The 18,979-nt window shown below is 39.6% G+C and overlaps 2 protein-coding genes across 5 annotated transcripts in view; both read right to left on the reverse strand.

Moving 5' to 3' along the window:
- LOC140713753 (sodium-dependent neutral amino acid transporter B(0)AT3-like) overlaps window positions 1–1,959 on the reverse strand; it is a 46,700-nt gene extending 44,741 nt beyond the window's left edge. For 3 of the 4 annotated variants that reach the window (XM_073024235.1, XM_073024234.1, XM_073024233.1), the window contains exon 1: window positions 1,677–1,959. In XM_073024235.1, coding sequence (XP_072880336.1) covers window positions 1,677–1,833 — 157 coding nt within the window. In that variant the 5' untranslated portion in view covers window positions 1,834–1,959. The remainder of the gene's footprint in view (window positions 1–1,676) is intronic. The other variant, XM_073024232.1, reaches the window with a different exon arrangement.
- Window positions 1,960–4,815: 2,856 nt separating this feature from the next.
- Window positions 4,816–18,979, reverse strand: part of slc6a19a.1 (solute carrier family 6 member 19a, tandem duplicate 1) — a 30,075-nt gene continuing 15,911 nt past the window's right edge. The window contains exons 9-12 of the mRNA XM_073024230.1: window positions 17,767–17,971; window positions 12,925–13,084; window positions 9,322–9,484; window positions 4,816–7,186 (exon numbers count right to left, since the gene is read on the reverse strand). Of these exons, the coding sequence (XP_072880331.1) occupies window positions 6,977–7,186; window positions 9,322–9,484; window positions 12,925–13,084; window positions 17,767–17,971 (738 nt within the window). The 3' untranslated portion in view covers window positions 4,816–6,976. The remainder of the gene's footprint in view (window positions 7,187–9,321; window positions 9,485–12,924; window positions 13,085–17,766; window positions 17,972–18,979) is intronic.

Consider the following 18,979-nt stretch of genomic DNA (forward strand, 5'->3'; position numbering starts at 1 on the left):
ACACTTCCTTATCCCAGACCTATCATTGAAAGCCATTTCACCACCTGGGCTGTCATGGTCCCCTCTCTATCGCAGACATTTCCTCTGCTCTCTCTACTCCTCCTCTCTCTAACTTGAAACATATTTAGTCTCTCACTTCTCCAGTTCTACCAAAACATCATCAACCTGAAGCGTTGTCCCTGTTTCTCTCTCGACATGTGCTGCCTGACCAAACTATTTCCAGTACTTTTTGTACTTTTTCCATTTTGTAGTAAGGCAGAAGGTAGTGAAGAAGACTATATCATCAGAGATAGACCAACATATTCATGGATTCAAAACCTGTTAACTTAGCTCCCCAGATATTCAGCGACAGTGCTCCCAACTCACTAGCTAACCAATCACTCTATTTCCCATTCATTATGCTGATTCTGCAATTGATAAAAAGTTGGTAGTTATATATCAACTGATCTCTGAAGCATAGGAGGCTGAGGGGTGACCTTATAGACATTTATACAATCAAGAGGGCCATTGATAAGATGATTGGTTACCGTTTTTCTTCCAGGGTAGAGGTGTCTAAAACTAGTCTTGAGGTGGGAGAGGAAAGACTGAAAAGATACCTGAGGGGCAACTTTATCTCACAGAGGGTAGCAGGTATATGAAACAAGCAACAAGAGGATGTGGTAGTGCTAAGTGCAATTACAAAGTCTAAAATATATTTGGACAGGTACATGATTAGGAAAGGTTGAGCAACATATGGGCTAAATGCAGGGAAATGGGGTGAGAAAAAGTTCAGAATCAGGCTTAATATCACCGGTATATGTCATGAACTCTGTTAACCTTGTGGCAGCAGTACAATGCAATATATGATAAATATTTTTAAAAATAATTACAGTATATATATATGTATATTAAATAATTAAAATAAGTAGTGCAAAAACAGAAAATAAATGTTTTAAAAAGTAGTGAGGTATTGTTCAAGGGTTCAATGTCCATTTAGAAATTGGATAGCAGAGGGGAAGAAGCTGTTTCTAAATTGCTGAGTGTGTGCCTTCAGGCTTCTGTACCTCCTCCCTGAGGGTAATAATGACAAGGGGGCGTGCCTGGGTGGTGGGGGTCCTTAATGATGGACAACGCTTTCCCGAGGCTCTGCTTCTTGAAGATGTCTTGGATATTACGGAGGCTAGTACCCATGATGGAGCTGACTAATTTAGTCAAATAGACGACTTGATTGGCATATGCAAGCTCTGCTGAAAGGCCTTTTTCTGTACTTCATGACTAATTAAGACAATAATGCCTTGGTTTCATATGATAGTGCCTGACCAAAGTGGAAAATATTTGAGGAAATTATAAGTCATGGACAAAAATAACTGACTCATGTTCTCATATTACAAGAATGATAGGTGTTTCTTTAGAGAAAGGATTAATTTTAGTTTTGATTATTTCACTAATCAACTCACAAATCACTGCAAGTGATGGGAATAGAAATCGAATAAGTTCTGTTGATTTTTTTGGATAAATTACTTCTCCGCAGCTATTAAGCTACTTATTTTAAATACTTCCCAGCCTCTACTATGTTGCTATTATTTCATATGCTTAAAGCTCAGTGACTTTCAAACTAAAGAACTGCAGATAGCAGAAAAAATTGTGAAGGTAAACCACAGGCATAGGTATGAGATCTATCTGTGACGTTGACTTACCTCCTCCGTAGGTCTGACAGAAATACGGGAATCTCCACACATTCCCCAGACCCACTGCAAACCCAACGCAGCTCAGAACATATTGTAACTTATTGTCCCACTTTGCCCTCTCCTCCTTGTTTTCCACAGCAGGATCATTCACTCCATTAGCCTCCATGTCAGTTAGTTGTGATTAGCTAGAGGGAAACGTTCAGCTTCTGAGCTTTCTTGTGATTTCAATAACGTGTTATATATTTTCTTAATATAAAGTAATGGATGACCTAGTTCTGTGGGAACCCACAAGTCAAAGTCAGCTGGAGGGAAATTGGGAGGAGTCAGAAGTTGGTGAAAATTGTCACTTGATCACATATCCTGTCTAGTACAGGCTCCATATATAGCTAGCTAGTTTCCTAGAATAGGTATGATTTACTGTTTCTGTGAGTTTGTCAATCGATAACAAAACAACAGGAACTTGAGTAATCCCAAGGCTTCAGATGCAAATGATGTTGACAATATTTAATGAAGGTAGAAAGTTATTCATAGCTTCTACGAATTCAAGAATTAAAGCTTAAAATGTCACTAGTACGATTTGTGTTTTTAAATTAAAAATTAAACAATCTGTTCATGTTTATTCATTGAATTTTTCTCCACATTTCCCGACCTCTTTAATATAATGAGTATTGTTGCAATATCAATCCAAAGGGGTTGGCAGCTCGTTGTCATCTCCCCCAACCAGCCAGCCACTGGGTGAAGCTGGACTATAAGTATTAATAAGCATGCTTTTTTTGCATGGAGTAGATGTTGTATACATGTTGAACTTTACTCTTACCTTCCATCCACAAACATGAAGCAGTGACAGATGTCGCTGGAGAGTAAACAGAAACCCATGGCTGATTCTTCCCATTTGTTGTCTAGGAACATTGAAGTGAATTGGATCACCCTCATTACCCTAACTCGGGGATCAAAGCTAGTGATCTGGCAGTGCAGCTCAGTACGGCACCTGGCGTTGCAATTGCCAATGGAGCTTTGGGGGGTAGGGTTCAAGGCAGATTAATTGTCTTGTTTTTGCAGATTTCAACATGTGCAGGAACACATAGGGGGAGTGAGCAGAGGAGAGTTACTGAAGCCCAAGCTCTAGAGTCTGCATTTTATCAGTGGTCATTGACACAGGGTTCATCACTGAACTTACTGCTCAATATTTGTTTTCTCTTTAGCATTCAGTCACAGTGCAAGTTCATCTAGTAATATTAGAATTGTTTAAAATTTCAAATAGTAATATGTCACATAGAATATGCTTATGTATGAATATTAATTTGATAGGATTTATTTTAGAACCATTTCAGACAAAGCTTTGGAAGATTCTGATGAAGGACATGTATAGTAAACCAATACAAGAATAGAATAGCTGGCTTTCAAATTCTGATGCCACATTATTGCATCCTGGTGTTGCAATCGAAATTCCTGGCTGAAATACAGAACCACTGATTCGTTTTGTTCACAATTCTTTCTTAAAATGAGACTTCAAAACATGCCAAATTTATAACTTGTTTAAATTCAGATCTGGCCTGATTGATTCTGTTCAACTTTTATATCATATTTGGATGAGAGAGATTAAGTTGTCTTCACAGTCTTCAGAATTAAAATTAATCTCATTGAATTGCACTTTGCCCGTTCACCAAGCTAGGTGCAAACTAGAATTGTGGTCCTGAATAAAGTGTCGGCCTTTCAATAAAGACTAAGCAGATAGGAATGAAAAATGCTGCACTCAGTGTTGGTCAGGGTTTAGCATCCTCCATCCCATTGGACTGTGAATACTCAGTCAGAGACACCATTCATGACTTGGGTTGGTAGATTTTTAAACATGAAAGAAATGCGGTGCTGAGACAAGAGATCAGAGTTTAAAGGGACCAAATTCTTACATCCCCTGTTGTTTCTTATCTTCTTTTAATAGAGCATGGGAACACCTGTAACTCTCTATCCAATAGGAATGTGAAGTAAATTATTAGGAGAATCTAAAGAGGAAGTATACCATGTTTGATAGAACAGGGAAATGAGAGCAATAGGGAACTCCTGCAGAAATGGAGGTAAGATTTCGGGCACATCAACCGTGTTTTCACTGAATGGTGTGAAGAGCCAAGTGATCCACTCCTGTTCCTATTATGTCTGCATGTTTTAATGGTCAAATTTATCTAGGTTTTCATCTTTACTACTTTATCACAGAAGAGAGAATCTGGCAGGAATTATCAAATGCCCTTTATAAGAGCCATTGAATTTTATTTCTGTTAATTTCATGGAGAGAACATAGAATGGACCAAGTCCTTCTTACAAATATTCCCTGGAAAATTATTTTCTGTGAGTTTATTATATTTGAGTTTAACTTCTAGCAATTCAATTAACAACCATGATTTTTACCGTGTAATTTTATGAAATTAAGATTTCTCACAGGGAGCATTTGGCTCATGGTAGTTTGCCCTAATGTTTATAATAAGCCATTTCAATCCCCATGGTGATGCCTCCACAGTAATAATGAAAATATAAAAAAATACAGTTAATGAAAATCTAAAATAAAAACAAAAAATGCTGGAAATACTCAGCATGTGAACCTGTATCTGTGGGAAGAGAAACAGAGTTAACATTTCAGGTCAAAGGCTCTTCATCAGAAATAGGAAGGAGAGAGGCACCTTGCATTTTTGGGTGGGTTAGTCAGTAGACTGTATTGATAACCTGAAATTTGCTCAGATCATTAGTTATAACCTCATGCCACTGTATGGTATATATGCCAATCTTTTTACTAGAAAATGAACACCTCCATGGTTTTTACATAAGTTGAAGAATACAGCTTCTCAAGATAGAAACTGTGGTACTAGCTCCTCCCCCACCTTTATATTCTGGTTTCTGCTTTCTTTTCAGTCCTGATGAAGGGCATCAGGCCAAATCATCAACTGTTTATTTCCCTTCATAGATGCTGCCTGATCTGCTGAGTTTCTCCAGCATTTTGTATGTGTTACTGTAGTGTTCTTAAGGATTTGTCAAAATTTTTTGATAAAGCCTTAGATAATGGATCTTTCAAAAAGAATTTGTGAACTATCATTAAGTTGTATGTATAAAACATCAGTTAATTTCTGTGTAAAGTGAGATGAACACAATCTTTGATTGAATATTTGTTTTCCAAAGAAAAATCATTTATTTTTTGGCAAAGTTTACATACACAGTCCCATATTTTTCTCAACTTCTGTGAACTATGAAAGATATACAGTATATGTGCAAAATCTCTGCAGGTTTCATGCAGAAAATGTTACTTAGCTTGGAAATGGTGGACTTAGAACAATTTGAAACTATTTCTTGCTTTTGCTTTCATGTTTGAAAGATCACCAAAAACATTAGAACTCACCAACAAGCAAGCATAAAAGCAAAATTGTACACATTTGAAACTGACTGCTGTGCTTGCAAATCAAAGTAAGTTATTATTTTCTTGAGGATGACTAAAAAGTTTTGAAGAGATTTTCTCTGGTTTGATCAGGGTAAATATTGAAACAAGCTATTCATATGCCTTAAAAGATGGTCTTTAAACTTGTCTTTTCATATACAGTGTTCACTTACATAAGGTTATGACATCAGAATTACAAAAATATCATACTTTGTCCCCATATCTGCTGTTTCTATAAAAAAAAGAGTTAAATGTCCAATGATGAAAATAGATCCATATTTTTGGAATGTGAGAAGAATACAGCATTTTCAGAATTAGTTTGTTATTCTACAGTTGGTATAAATTATATTATGGGATTTCGTATTACGCTAAGGCACTATATTGGTACTTAATTCTAGCTCATTAAATTGATGGCAAATCATTTTTGGCTCAAGGTAGCTGATATAAACTCACAAAATTATCAGCGATGAATGGTCATTGACCTGAAACATTAATTCTCTTTCTCTTCCCACAGATGATGAATATTATCATTTACTGCAGGATTTGCTTATCCTGATGTAATAATCACTTTTACTGATCATCTGTAATATACATCAGCTAACTGACTACTATCATGGACGTTTGAATAAGCTGATCACCAATAAATTGCTCACCTCCTCATATCAAGCTAGCAGAGTGAGGGAGCAGGAAATTAAACAGTGGACATAATTGTTTTTACCAGTGTTGAAGAATATTTCCCCTGAACGTAATGGATCTGAAAAGTTACAAAAATAATAACTCCTTTACCTTTATTAATTGTCTTTGTAGGACAGGAGTGATCTTTGTGGTGACCTTAAAGCAGAAAAAATGTTAAACATTGTTTACTTATTCACACTAAATATATTACTTGTTATCTGAGCCTATGGCCAGTAGACGTTAAAACCCAAATAAGTACACATGGTATAAAATGGCTAATTCAAGCACAAGATGATCGCCAGAGGTATTTAAGTGACAACATAGACCTCTACAATATTTAGTTATTTTATTTCATTTAGAGATACAGCACAGTAACAGGCCCTTCCAGCCCAACCAGCCCACACAGACCAATTACACCCATGTGACCAATTAACATTCCAAGCGGTATATTTTTGGAATGTGGGAGGAAAGTAGAGCACCAAAAGGAAACCCATGCAGTCACAGGGAGAACTCACAAACTCCTTACAGAGACCAGTGAGAATTGAACCTAGGTCGTTGGTGCTGTAATAATGTTACGCTAACAACTACACCACTGTAATGGCATATTTAACTTCAACCTGACGTAATTCCCCTTTAAGCTATGCATGAACAATGAAGATTATTTCAATTATGTGTAAGTAATCTGCCTCTTTTTATTATTTATTCATTTTTTTCAGACTTCTATGTTTTGCATCCTAGAATGTATTTGATTTGAATGTTGGCCACTTCTGTCATAAGTCAGTCATACATTTGGTTAATGCAGACTTACTGTACTTGTAAATCCTGGTAAGAACTGGAAGATTTCCTTCCTAAAGAATAGTTGTGAAGCAAGGATCGTAAGTTTTTATGACAGTCTGATTGGTTAGTGATCATCACTACTAATGATATATAATTCCAGATTATAAAGCAAATTGAAATTTCATCGCTGATGTGGTGGGATTTCAAGTTGGAACTCAGGACAGGTGCAGTAGTTTAGCTTCTGAGTTGACAGTCTGAAGTAATCTAACCACTTCATCATTGCCAAACGTTTGCCATACCTAAACAACAAACCAATGTTCATCAAAATAAAAAATAAGATAAAATTTAGACATTCCAGCATCATCACGTTCTTTGTTTGTTTGAATTGCAAATTGGCCCAAAATGAGCGGTGCAAATTGCCACGGTGGCCTGCCGAGTTCGGTTATATTCCGTTATTCACTATTCCTTTCTCTTGGGTTTCGGGTATTGTATAGACCAAAGTTTTCTTGTCATCCTTCTTCTTGTACTTGTTTTTAATGAACATGTAGATAGCTGCACCAGGTATGCATAAGCTAGGCACTCCAGCCAGAATTACGATGATCACGGTCACCCAACCAGGATAATGCTCCACAGAAAGCTGGGGGAAATTTTCCTATTGAGGGTTGGAGAAAGATACGCCAATTAGTTATAATGACAAAGCATACAATACTAGCTCTTTACAGTAGTCTCAGATATTTCAGAATGACTCTCCTATCATTCTGGCAGGTCACATCTGTAAATATTATCCAATGCTATCAGAAAAATAATTATTTCTGGACAGAGGAGGTGCCAAAGAACACTGGTGATGAATTCTCTCCTCCACATTAGCATAGTGGTTAGCACAAAACGTTACAGTACCAGTGACCCGGGCTCAATTCCTGCCACTGCCTGTTAGGAGTCTGTACATTCCTCCAGGTGCTCCACTTTCCTTCCACTGTCCGAAGATGTACCAATTGATAGGTTATTTGGTCATGGTAAATTGTCCTATGATTAGGCTATAGTTAATTCAGGGGTTGCTGGGTGGCACAGCTTGAAGAACCGGAAAAGCCCATTCCTCACTGTATCCCAATAAATAGATAAATGGCAAAGTAATTTTTAAATTTGGAGATACAGCACAGTAACAGGCCCTTCTGGCCCAATGAGTCCTCGCCGCCCAATTATATACCCTTGTGACCAGTTAACTTACTAACCTCCATGTCTTTGAATTGTGGGAGGAAACCAAAGCATCTGGAGGAAACCTATGAAGTTATGGGGAGAGCATACAAACTCCTCATAGACAGCAGTGGAACTGAACTTGGGCCACTGGCGCTATAATAGCATTATTTGAATCACTACGCTACTGTACTGCCTTAATATTCTTAGACTAAATGCATAGATATGGAAAGTTACCCAGCAACAGCCTTAAATATTACGTCAAGAAGCTGCATTGCTTATTGAAGAGGAACAGTTTAACCAAACAGGAGGGCCTGTGGATTTATCAAAGATAAAACCGTTCACAGCACCAATCACCAGGGCCTGCATCAGTGAATGGTGAGAAAGAAAATCAGGAGGTGCGAGTGTCCACTCTGTAACTAGAGGAGAGGTCAATCTAATCATTTGATTTGAGAAGGGACCTATTCCTAAACTGACTAGCTGAGGAGTGATTGTACACAATAACTATCAGTTACGTTGGGGATCTGTGAGTTTGACAGTCTCTAAGCGATATGGAAATAATGCAACTTGCAGAAGTAACACACAAAATGCCGGAGGAACTCAGCACATCAGGTGGCATCAGTGGAAGGGAATAAAGAGTGAATGTTTTGGGCCAAGACTCTTCATATGGACCAAATGGGAGGTTGAAGGGCCTCGACCTGAAACATCGACTCTTCATTTCTTTGTTTCGATGCTGCCTGACTTGTTGAGTCCCTCCAGCGTTTTGTGAGTTTTACCCTGACTTCCGGCATCTGCAGGATCTCTTGTGTTTTCAGTGGACACTACATTGGAGACAAAACTTGCAACTTCCATCAGGTTATTTAGTTAAAGGACCTGAATCATCTATCATCTTGCGAATCACACATTTGATATTCTTTAAGGGACAGGAGAGATGGTAAGGGTCCTGTTCCTGCAAAGCACCATATACTTTAGGACTTCGCTGGGTGTTGCACTCATTCCCCTTTAAAATTTTGACAGTAACACAGATGAGACCTATCCATTTTTTCCCAACAGAAGCTTCATGCTACATTGATTACCCAACAACATGTTGAGTGGGAAGATCTGGTTTTCATTCTGAAAAGTCTCAATCTCTCCCTAACCCTTCAGATCTTTTCCAGATCTCTCATTCATGTCTTTCATGATCAGTGACCTTCAACCCATTACTTGTCTATTTCCCCGTGGCAGCTCTGTAAGAAGTTGCATACGAGCTAGAGTCCTGGAGTCTGATGGCAATGGTATGGGTGGGTGGTGGGGTGGTGGGAAGGGACTTCACAAAACACACAAGCCCCTCACATATTGCCATTTTTTAAGGTGCAGCAAAAATTTTAAGTGCCTCACAACATAGAGAGCCAACAAAAAACAAACTGCTGGAGGAACTTAACAGTTCCAGTTAGATCACAAACTCAAATAAACTGCATTGAGAAGGTTGGCAAGCAGCAGGTATATTCTGAGTGCAGTGTATATGAAATCAAGTACCTAGGGCCATTTTGTGGGAGAATAAGGAGTGCACATACTACTAAGAAACATACTTTGATATCAGTTGAATAGTTGACTTACGTATTCTGGATCCCAGACAATGTATGTCAGCTTGCTAGTCACTTTTATTACAAAATAAAATATGAATATAACCAGCATTATGAGGGGGCTTATAAATCTCCAGGTGGCCTGCCAGAAGATATTTGGCTTGTGGCCAATCATCCATTCAATATCGTTGTTGAACCTGTAACAAAGTGTATAAAAATTATGTAGGTTCACAGCTTCATGTCTTCAACATGATTGGTTAAAAATATTTAGCAAGAGAGCAATGACTAGCAAGTTTCATAATCACTGTTTTCTTCTCCATGTGCACATGAAGTTATGGATTTTTTTTTGTACCAATGCATCACAGTTTAACAGCAGACTGGCTGCCATGTCAAACGTCATGTGTTGGGGAAGGATTTACATCACGGAGGTACTGGAGACTTAATAGCATAGACCATAAGACATAGAGGCAGAACTAGGCCAGTCAGCCTATTGTGTCTGCTCTGCCATTCCATCATTCAGCAGGTGATTTACTATTGCTCTCAACCCCACTCTCTGCCTTCCCCCTGTAACCTTTGATGCCCCGACTAATCAAGAACCTATCAACTTCTGCTTTAAGTATACCCAATAACTTGGCCTCCATGACCATTTGTAGCAATGAATTTTACAGATTCACCGCTCTCTGGCTAAAGGATGCAGAGCTGCAGCTTGGAAAGATGGCAAGGATAAAATGGCGTCAGAAAAAAGTGAATTGACATCAGGCTGCTGGTTCACTTTTAACCTTACCAATGCATCATTTCCACAGGGCAGGTTTTAAAGTAGTCTCCAAGGCAGGTAGCACACTGAGTTGCCCATGTATAACTTGTATAAGAGGATAACTTTCTGTTCATGGACTGGGGAATTTCAATAGAGTATATTGATGGACACATTTCAACAGTGGCTGATGAATTTACTTCACACTTCAATGCATTTGGGTATTATTCCTCAGGGTTGACAGGAGAGACAGAAAAAAAAACTATTAATCTCTAAACAAATTTCACCCATATCAAATTACTTCTCCAATGTTAATCATACTGAAGTATAATACAAATAATACAAATATAAATAATACAAATCTATTTATACATCAATAATTTCAAAGCTACCAATGATTTCTCAATAAAATATATCTCCTGATCCTAAAGTTGCAGGAAATAAAGATTGACACAAATACAGAATTTATCTCAGGTTATTCCAGCATGGCTCTAATCTTCCTCCATTGTGTATTCCAATAATTTGAATGTAACAGTGATTTGAATCCCATAAGAGCCATGGCATTTCATGAATGTGGGAAAGAAGAGCAGGAATGGGCCCTCAAGCTTACTGCATCTTTCAGTGAGATTCTGGCTGATCAAATCTTGATTTCAAAACCATTTTCATGTTTTCTCCACATATCACTTGCCATCCACGTGGTTCAATCTTTGCCTTGACTACTTCGGCAGCTCTCCGAGATAGAGAATTCTAAATGTTCATATCCTTATGAGAGAAGAAACCCCTCATCACCTCCTTCTAACACAAGTTTTTCTTTACTCCAAAATCCTAGTTCTAAGTAACCCTATTATAGAACCATCCTCTCAGCACCCATCCAGACAATCCCACTCAGAATCTGGTATCTTTCATCAAAATCACATCATGTTTGATGAAACCTCATTGAGCTTGAGCTATCCTGCACAAACTTTCTTCATCCATTAACTGCCTCATCCCTGGAAGCAAACTAAAGAAGTTTCCCTACACTGCCTCCAATGCAAGCACATCTGTCCTTAAATCTGAAGAGTGAGCGCTGCCCCAAAAATGTCCTGGAGTGTCCATGAAATGAAAATTAATCCTGTGGAAAACTTTAGAAGCAACCCAAGAGAAAAGCCTTTGGAACATGACAAATGGAAGCTCTTCTACATATTCTGCGAACGTGGATCATTGAAATACTTGGGCAGCTGCTTGACTGTGCAGTTCTGAGTAAAGCGGGAAGTTTGATAAAGCAAGCTCCGGGACTGTGGTTCATCAGAATTAAAAACCCTGATCATATTGCCTGAATTAACATTAATCCTATGGAACCAAAAGAATTAGAGAGGAAGGGGCATGGCGATATTAGGGAGAACAAAATGACAGTGTGCAGGGAGGATGTCTTTGAAGTTTCTTTCACTGAGACCATATCAGAAGAATTTAGAAATAAGAAAAAGAGTAATCACTTTATTGTGGTTATTCTACAGACTCTCCAATTGTCAGTGGGAGACAGAGAAGCAGATATATTGACGTTATGTGCAATAAGATTATAATACTGCGGGGATTTAGACCTCTCTAATATTGACTGGGATTGCTTTAGTATGCGGGACTTAGATGGGAAGGAATTTTAATGTGTGAAGTACGTCTGGGAGAATATTTTGAGCCAGGACATAGATAGATCTGCTGGAGAGCTGGTTGATCTAGACTTCTTCTTAGGGAGTGAAGCGGGCTCCAGGTGGAAATGTCAGTCGGTAACACTGATCGTAGTTCTGTAACTTGCGAGGTAGGAATGATGCACTAAGGGACTTGGAGTGCTTTGAATAGGGCAGCAGTAATAGAGAGGGAGGTGAAGAAGGTGCATGGGATGCTTTCTTTTATTGGCTGTGGCATAAAATATAAGAGATGGGGCATTATGTTACAGACTTATAAAGCAATGGTTAGGATTATTGTGTGCAGCTATGATTATCACATTATAGGAAAGATGTAATTGTGCAGGAGATGCTACAGAAGAAATTCATCAGGATGTTGCCTGGATTGGAGCATTTCAAGTTAGATGGAGGAGCTGGATAGGATGGGCTTGTTTTTCTGGAGCAGAGAGGGTGGAGGAGAGAGGATGGAGCATTATAAAATTATGAAGGGGAATAGATACGATCAATAATAAAATAATTTTCCTATAGTGGAGACGTCCAAGACAAAAGAGCAGAGGTTTAGGATGAGAGGTAGGAAGGGATCTGAGGGAGATTTCTTTCATACAGAGGGTGGTTGGAATCTAGAATGTGCTGTCCGAGGAGGTGGTGGAAGTCAATACTTTCATGGAGAAGCACCTGTAGAAGAGGTTTAATCACCAGAGAATAGAATGCCTCCAGACCTAATGAGGACAAATACTGTAGATAGGTTAAACAGATGCATGAACATAGTTGGACAAAGAGAGGTTTCAGTCCACTACTCTTCAAGAAATAGTCAACTGGAATGGGATGGTGAGAAGAGTGGTGACCCTTTGTGAATCATCAAATATTCCCATTTAGGACTACAACAGCAGAAATCTACAATTACAGCCATAGGCACTCAGTAAGCACCATTGTTTAAAGACATCTAAGAATGCATTGATCTTCAAATTCCACAGCCGCTGGACCACAGGCCACTCAAGTAGCAAGTGCAGTTTTCCTTTAAGAAAACGTGGCCAATGGGCTGGACTTCAGTTTCTCAGGTAAAACTGAAATGCAGAGCCCTGAGGTCCAGTTCACTTCATCCACCTGGCTAATGTACAGCCTTTGACTGATTGATGATCCAAAACTGTGTATCAGAAATTATACGGTTGGCATTCCAATTCAATGCGGAATTACCATGCCCATTGAAAATTCAAAGAATGAAAGTCGTTACCTGTCAATGCCGTAAACGTAGACAACACCCACCATTTCACAGAATGCGATAATTAGCAGAGGGATGGAGCCAGCATAGGCATCAAACAAAGCCAGCCAATAATTGCCAGAGTTTAAGATAAAGATGAAGGCAATTAGAAAGCACACCAGACAAATCAGGCCTATAAAAGAAAAAAAATCAAAAATATATGCTTTGATCAATTTAGCAGAATTGATTGACGGAACTCTCACCAGAAAATCTAAGGAAACACATGAATAAATAAAACTAAGGTCCAGTAGCTATTATCCCCCACCAGCATTCCCTTCTCCAATCATGCGGCTAGCAAAAATAACCTGCACTCAGTATAGGCTAGGATTTTGCATATTTGAATCTTAAAGGATTTTGATCAGGTTTGATCAAGGTTGCTTTTGATAATTAAACTGGGTGATTATTTCTTTCTCTTGTATGTCAGTACACTATGAATACCATTTAAATACAACGCAGAGTACATGTTTCACTTCATCTGGAAGTTGGTGACTTCTTGTCTGCACCAACCATCCTATTGCATTTTTGAGTAAGATTGCCAAAAGGAGAAAATATTGTGCTACAACTTTATTTTCCTCTCGAATGGGATTGAAGGGATTCTAAGCACGCGAGATTCTGCAGATGCTAGGGATCCAGAGCAACGCACACAAAATGCTAGAGGAACTCAGCAGGTCAGGCAGTGTCTATGGAAACAAATAAACAGTTGGCGTTTTGGACCGAGACCCTTCATCAGGACTGGAAAGGAAGAGAGAAGATGCCAGATTAAGAAGTTGGGGAGAGGAGAAGGAGGACAAGTTAGAAGATGATAGAGAAAGCCAGGTGGGTGGGGAGGGAGAATGAAGAAAAATGCTGGGAGGTGATAGGTGGAAAAGGCAATGTGCTGGAGAGAAGAAATCTGATAGGAGAGGAGAACAGACCATGAGAGAGAGGGAAGTAGGACGGGCACCAGCGGGAGGTGATAGGCAGGTGAGGAGGCAAGAGGCTATGGTGGGGAACTGAAGAAGAGGGAAGGGGGAGGGAAAATTACCGGAAGTTGGAGAAATCAGTATTCATGTCATCAGGTTGGAGGCTACCCAGACAGAACATGAGCTGTTGCTTCTCCAACCTGAGAGTGTCTTCATCATGTCAGAAGAACAAGCCATGGGCTGACATGTTGGAATGGGAATGCGGATAGGAATTAAAGTGGTTGGCCACCAGGAAATTCTGGGGGTTTTTTTTGCAGATGGAGATGAGGTGCTAGACAAAGTGGTCCTCCAATCTACGTTGGGTCTCATCAATGTAGAGGAGTCTGCATCGGGAGCTCTGGATACTGTAGACAGCCCCAACAGATTCACAGGTGAAGTGTCGAGACACGTGGAAGGATTGTTTGGGACCCTGAATGGAGGTGAAGGAAAAGGTAAATAGGTAGGGCCGGCACTTCTGCTGCTTGCAGGGGTATGTGCCAGAAGGGAGACTAATGGGGAGGAAGGAATGGACAAGGGAATAAAGGAGGAAGTGATCCTTGTGGAAAGCGGAGTGGGGGTGGTGAGGTAAGGATATGTTTTGTGGTGAGATCCCATAGAAGATGGTGGAAATTGCAGAGAATGAAGGATCGGATGTGGAGTCTCAAGGAGTAGTAGGTGAGGACAAGAGGAACTCAATCTCTGTTCAGGCAGCGGGAAGATGGGGGGTGAGTGTGAAAGACCAGGAAATGGTGAAGGATTTCTGGTGAGATCAGCATCAATGGTGGAGGAAGGGAAAGCCCATTCTTTGATGAAGCGGGACATCTTTGATGTCCTGGAAAAGAAACTTTCATTCTGGGAACGGATGCAGTGAAGACAAATGAACTAAGAATTCTATTTCACACAGGTTTCCTGCAGTCAACAGATGGAGAATACTTCAACCCAATCAGCTTGAACTCTGGACTAAGAGGTCAATCTTTCTGTACCTAATCAAATGTTGTACCCATTTTCCCTGATCATTGTGTTGTGGCAAATCTCTGCAGTACTTCCATAGATTTGACTTTTTTTTGATGAAGGAATATTGTCCATTCCATTGGAACAAGCAAAATTAAGCAGTTTGTCATTTCTTCAGTGCTGTATTAAAATGTATTTTGATATGCCGTGCAAGTACAACGTATGTTCATCATTTCCATTTCAATCTGGGAACCCTCCCAGTAAGTTGACTCTTAAATTTCTCAACTATCCAAATATAGTTTGCAAAGTCAGTCTCATACTGTCCAATTAAAACCCGGGACCTGAGGCTTGAAGGCCCAAGGTTAGGTGTCTGCATGCAGTCCAAAGGTTGTCTACTCACATGAAGGCTTGAAATGGGACATCCAATGCAGATCTGAGATCAGGTGCACAAACACGGGCCGAATATTGGGTATCCAGAGTATGTACCCATGGCAGGATGGTGTGTGGTTAGCTAGAATTCATAGTGAAGTGCCTGGAGACCAGACATATTCTATAGACTACCGGAGACTGGAGCTCAGCTTACAGTGAGATCCTGTCTGATGATTTTGATTACATGCTTGAGGGATCATGAATTGTATTGATGGGGGTAGTATAGGTAAAGTGGTCTTCAGCAAGGCCTTAGACAAAGATCCCATGTGGGTAACTGGTTTAAAAGGTTGGAGCTCATGGATCCAGGGTGAGTTTCAAAGTGAATTCAAAGGGAAGCACTGGGTTTTGATTGAGGGTTGTTTTTTTTTAATGATTGGTGTGTTTCCACAGAAACCTGTGGAGGAAGCCTTATGTGGTGATGATTCGGATATGAGTATAAGATTTCTGTTAGTAGCTTGCATATGAACATAAAACTCATTTGTCTCGCTGAAGGTGAGGAAGGTTGTAATTGGCTACAGGAGGATATAGAATAGCTAATAAGATGGGCAAAGCAGCGGCAAATAGGATTTAAGCTTAAGAAGTGCAATGTGATGCACTTGGGGGAACCAGTAAGGGTAGGACATAGACAATGAATAGTTGAGTCTGAATTATATTGAGCACTGTTCCCTCTAACCAGTGCGGATGCGCAGCTACCCAGTAACTTAAATGCTCCCATGCACATATCTTTTGTTGCCATACAGCTGGGATTTTCTTTTATACAATGTTGATATCATTCTGAAATCTATGTTAATAAAATTATGAAAAAACCTGTAATTGATTACGTGTTAATGAATATAATTCAAAACTGTTCTAAATAAATAATGTACCACAACCTTTACTTTCAAACATTTTAGGGCCTCAATGTATTTACATTGTCAGTGTTTCAAGTTACAAATTGTAACAATAAACACAGAATGGAAATCAGTAGCTCATTGTTAAAAAACACCACCAGCCCATATCTTTCATTTGGGTGTGAATTTAATCTGGGCAGCGTTTATTAGGAATGGATTTGTAATAAAGACATCGAGAAATGGTTTATCAAATGTGACATATTTTCTTTGTTGTACTGTATATCATTATACCTTTCAATTAATAAATAAAATCAAACTTATGTGATTTTTCAACTTTCATTCTAAATATCTGTAGTATGCATATTATTAAAAAAATGTAATTAAGTTGTCGCACAGCATTCGGGACTTGCAAAACTTCCTGGTCAAAGCAGCTGTTGGTTCGCGCAGCTATGTCAAAAAATTAAAGGGGACGTTGATATTGAGGAAGAAAGAGTCTCTGTCAGTGTTATGAGGCACTGTCCAATTACACTCATGTGACCTATTAGCCCATTAACCTCTATGTCTTTGGACTGTGGGAGGAAACAGAGGCAACCAGAGGAAACCCACGTGGTTCATAGGGAGAACGTACAAACTTCTTGCGGGTGGTGTCAGAACTGAACTCCAAACTCCAGAACGTCCTGAGCTGTAATAACACTACACTGATGGTTAAGCTACTATAGCCGGGGCACAGTGTATAAGAACAGGGAGGTTTGGTTAGGCCATTAGCCTGTGTACTGTCTACAATTCTGACTACTGTGGTGTAGAAGGATGAGACTGCAAAGAATGCTGAGGAGAAGCACCAGCATGTTGCCTAGGGTGGAGCATCTTAGTTATGAGAAAGGCTGGATATGCTGGGTTTGTTTTCTCTGGAATGGAGGAGGGACATAGCATTAAGAAGAACATTATAGAGAAGACAGTAGGAGGGAATCAGCTTAGGATAGGGAATAAGAGGCTTAGAGATGATCTGACGAAAGACCTTTTCACCCAGAGGACAGTCGAAATCCAGAGTTCACTGTCAGGAAGAGACAAGTGTTTAAGGACTTTATAGATGCACCTTAATTGGCGTAGTGGATCAAATGTAAATGTAATAAAGTATAGAAGATTGACATGGATGTGGTGGGTCAAAAGGCCGATTTGTATGCCACATAGCCCCTTAATTTTATGGCTGTAACTTGGAAATCTCCCACACACACTTGTTTGCGATGATGTTGCTGGCAGAGCAGAAAGCACCTGTCACAGAACCAGAGATGAGTTCAGTCAAACGTGGTGCAGAGCCCACACTTACATGTTCCTTGTGGACCACTGGGCCATGAATTTGCTCTAAAACCTGCTTTAATGCCCCAGTTTTGTGGCAAAATTTTAGTTGCCGGTGGTTACAGAGTTTCAGCTGTCATAAGAGCAGTGGTAATACTACATTTCTTGTTTTAGGTGTGTAAACGCATGCAGAATAAACCTGATACTGCAAGACTGCACAATTTTCAATTAGAAATCTAAACAAATTCTTGTTTAAGGAATAAATTAAACCATGGGATTAATTTGGTAAGCATATCTATAAGGAGATAACAGCTTTATTTTTTACAGCACACACTGACAGTAAGCATATCGATAACTGAGTAAGTGCTTACCAGTTACTAGTTCCTTGGGCCACTTTTTTGGCAAGATTTTTAAATCTTCCAGTGGAACCAAGACACCTTCTATATTCCCAAACATTGAAGAAAGTCCGAGACAGAATAACATCAGAAAGAATGCAATGGACCATATAAAAGAGGCAGGCATTTTAGTAATTGCTTCCGTAAAGACGATAAAGGCCAATCCGGTGCCTTCGACCCCCTGCATAAAAGGAGATTGAAAAGAGCTCAGCAGGTTTCAAAGCAACCCAATAACCCAACAATTGGTTTGGACATAGCGTTGAGTTAGGCGCTCTAGCACTAAGTCCCACGGCCAATGATCAATGATAATAACAGATGTTTCTCTGTTATGGTGTGGTCTATTATAAATTTTGTGGCGACACAATTGCTGCACCCTGTGCAGATTGCAAAGTTAACGTAGACCGGTCAAGAACCATTAATAAAGCCATATAGCACAAAAAAACACTAAAGATTTTCCTTCATATTCTGCTTTTCTGAAATTTAGAACTGACTAAAAGATTGGGGAAATTTCAGAAACTGTTGAGTTGATTATGTTCATTCCCAATAACATTTGCTCACTTAGACCTGAATCTGTTAAGGTAATAATACTCTCTAATTAATGCAGGATAGCTAATAATTCATGTATACTTGGAACTCTATGTGGATATGAACGTGTATATGAATGTTATTTTATTCTTTTAGGAAGAGAATGATAAGAGGACCATCTGTCATGCTGATGGATGAAAGGAGACCCTACCATGGCATGAGGGGACTGGTGTTTGGAGGAGGGAGAAGAGGGGTGTAGGTGGGGTACATTTTTTACAGATACACTGCAGAATAGGCCCTTCCCCTCGACAACCCCTGTTCAACCCTAGCCTAAGCTTAGGACAATTTACAACAACCGTCCGATACTGTGAAAGGAAACCCGAGGACCCGGAGAAAACCCGTGCTTTCCATGGGGAGTACGTACAGACTCCTTACAGGTGATGTCGGAATTGAACTCCGAACTCCAAAGCGCTGAGCTGTAATAATGTTGTGCTAACAGCTGCGCTACCATAGTGCCCTCAGTAAATGGAAGCAGGCTCCTTCCACTGAGGTTGGGCGAGACTAGAACTGGAGGTCATTTTTTAAGGGTGAAAGGTGAAATGTTTAAGGGGTCTCTTCTTCACTCAGGTGGTAAGAGTGTGGAACGAGCTGCCAGCGGAAGAGG

This window comes from Hemitrygon akajei, chromosome 20 (genome assembly GCF_048418815.1).
Source record: "Hemitrygon akajei chromosome 20, sHemAka1.3, whole genome shotgun sequence".
NCBI classification, from domain to species: domain Eukaryota; kingdom Metazoa; phylum Chordata; class Chondrichthyes; order Myliobatiformes; family Dasyatidae; genus Hemitrygon; species Hemitrygon akajei.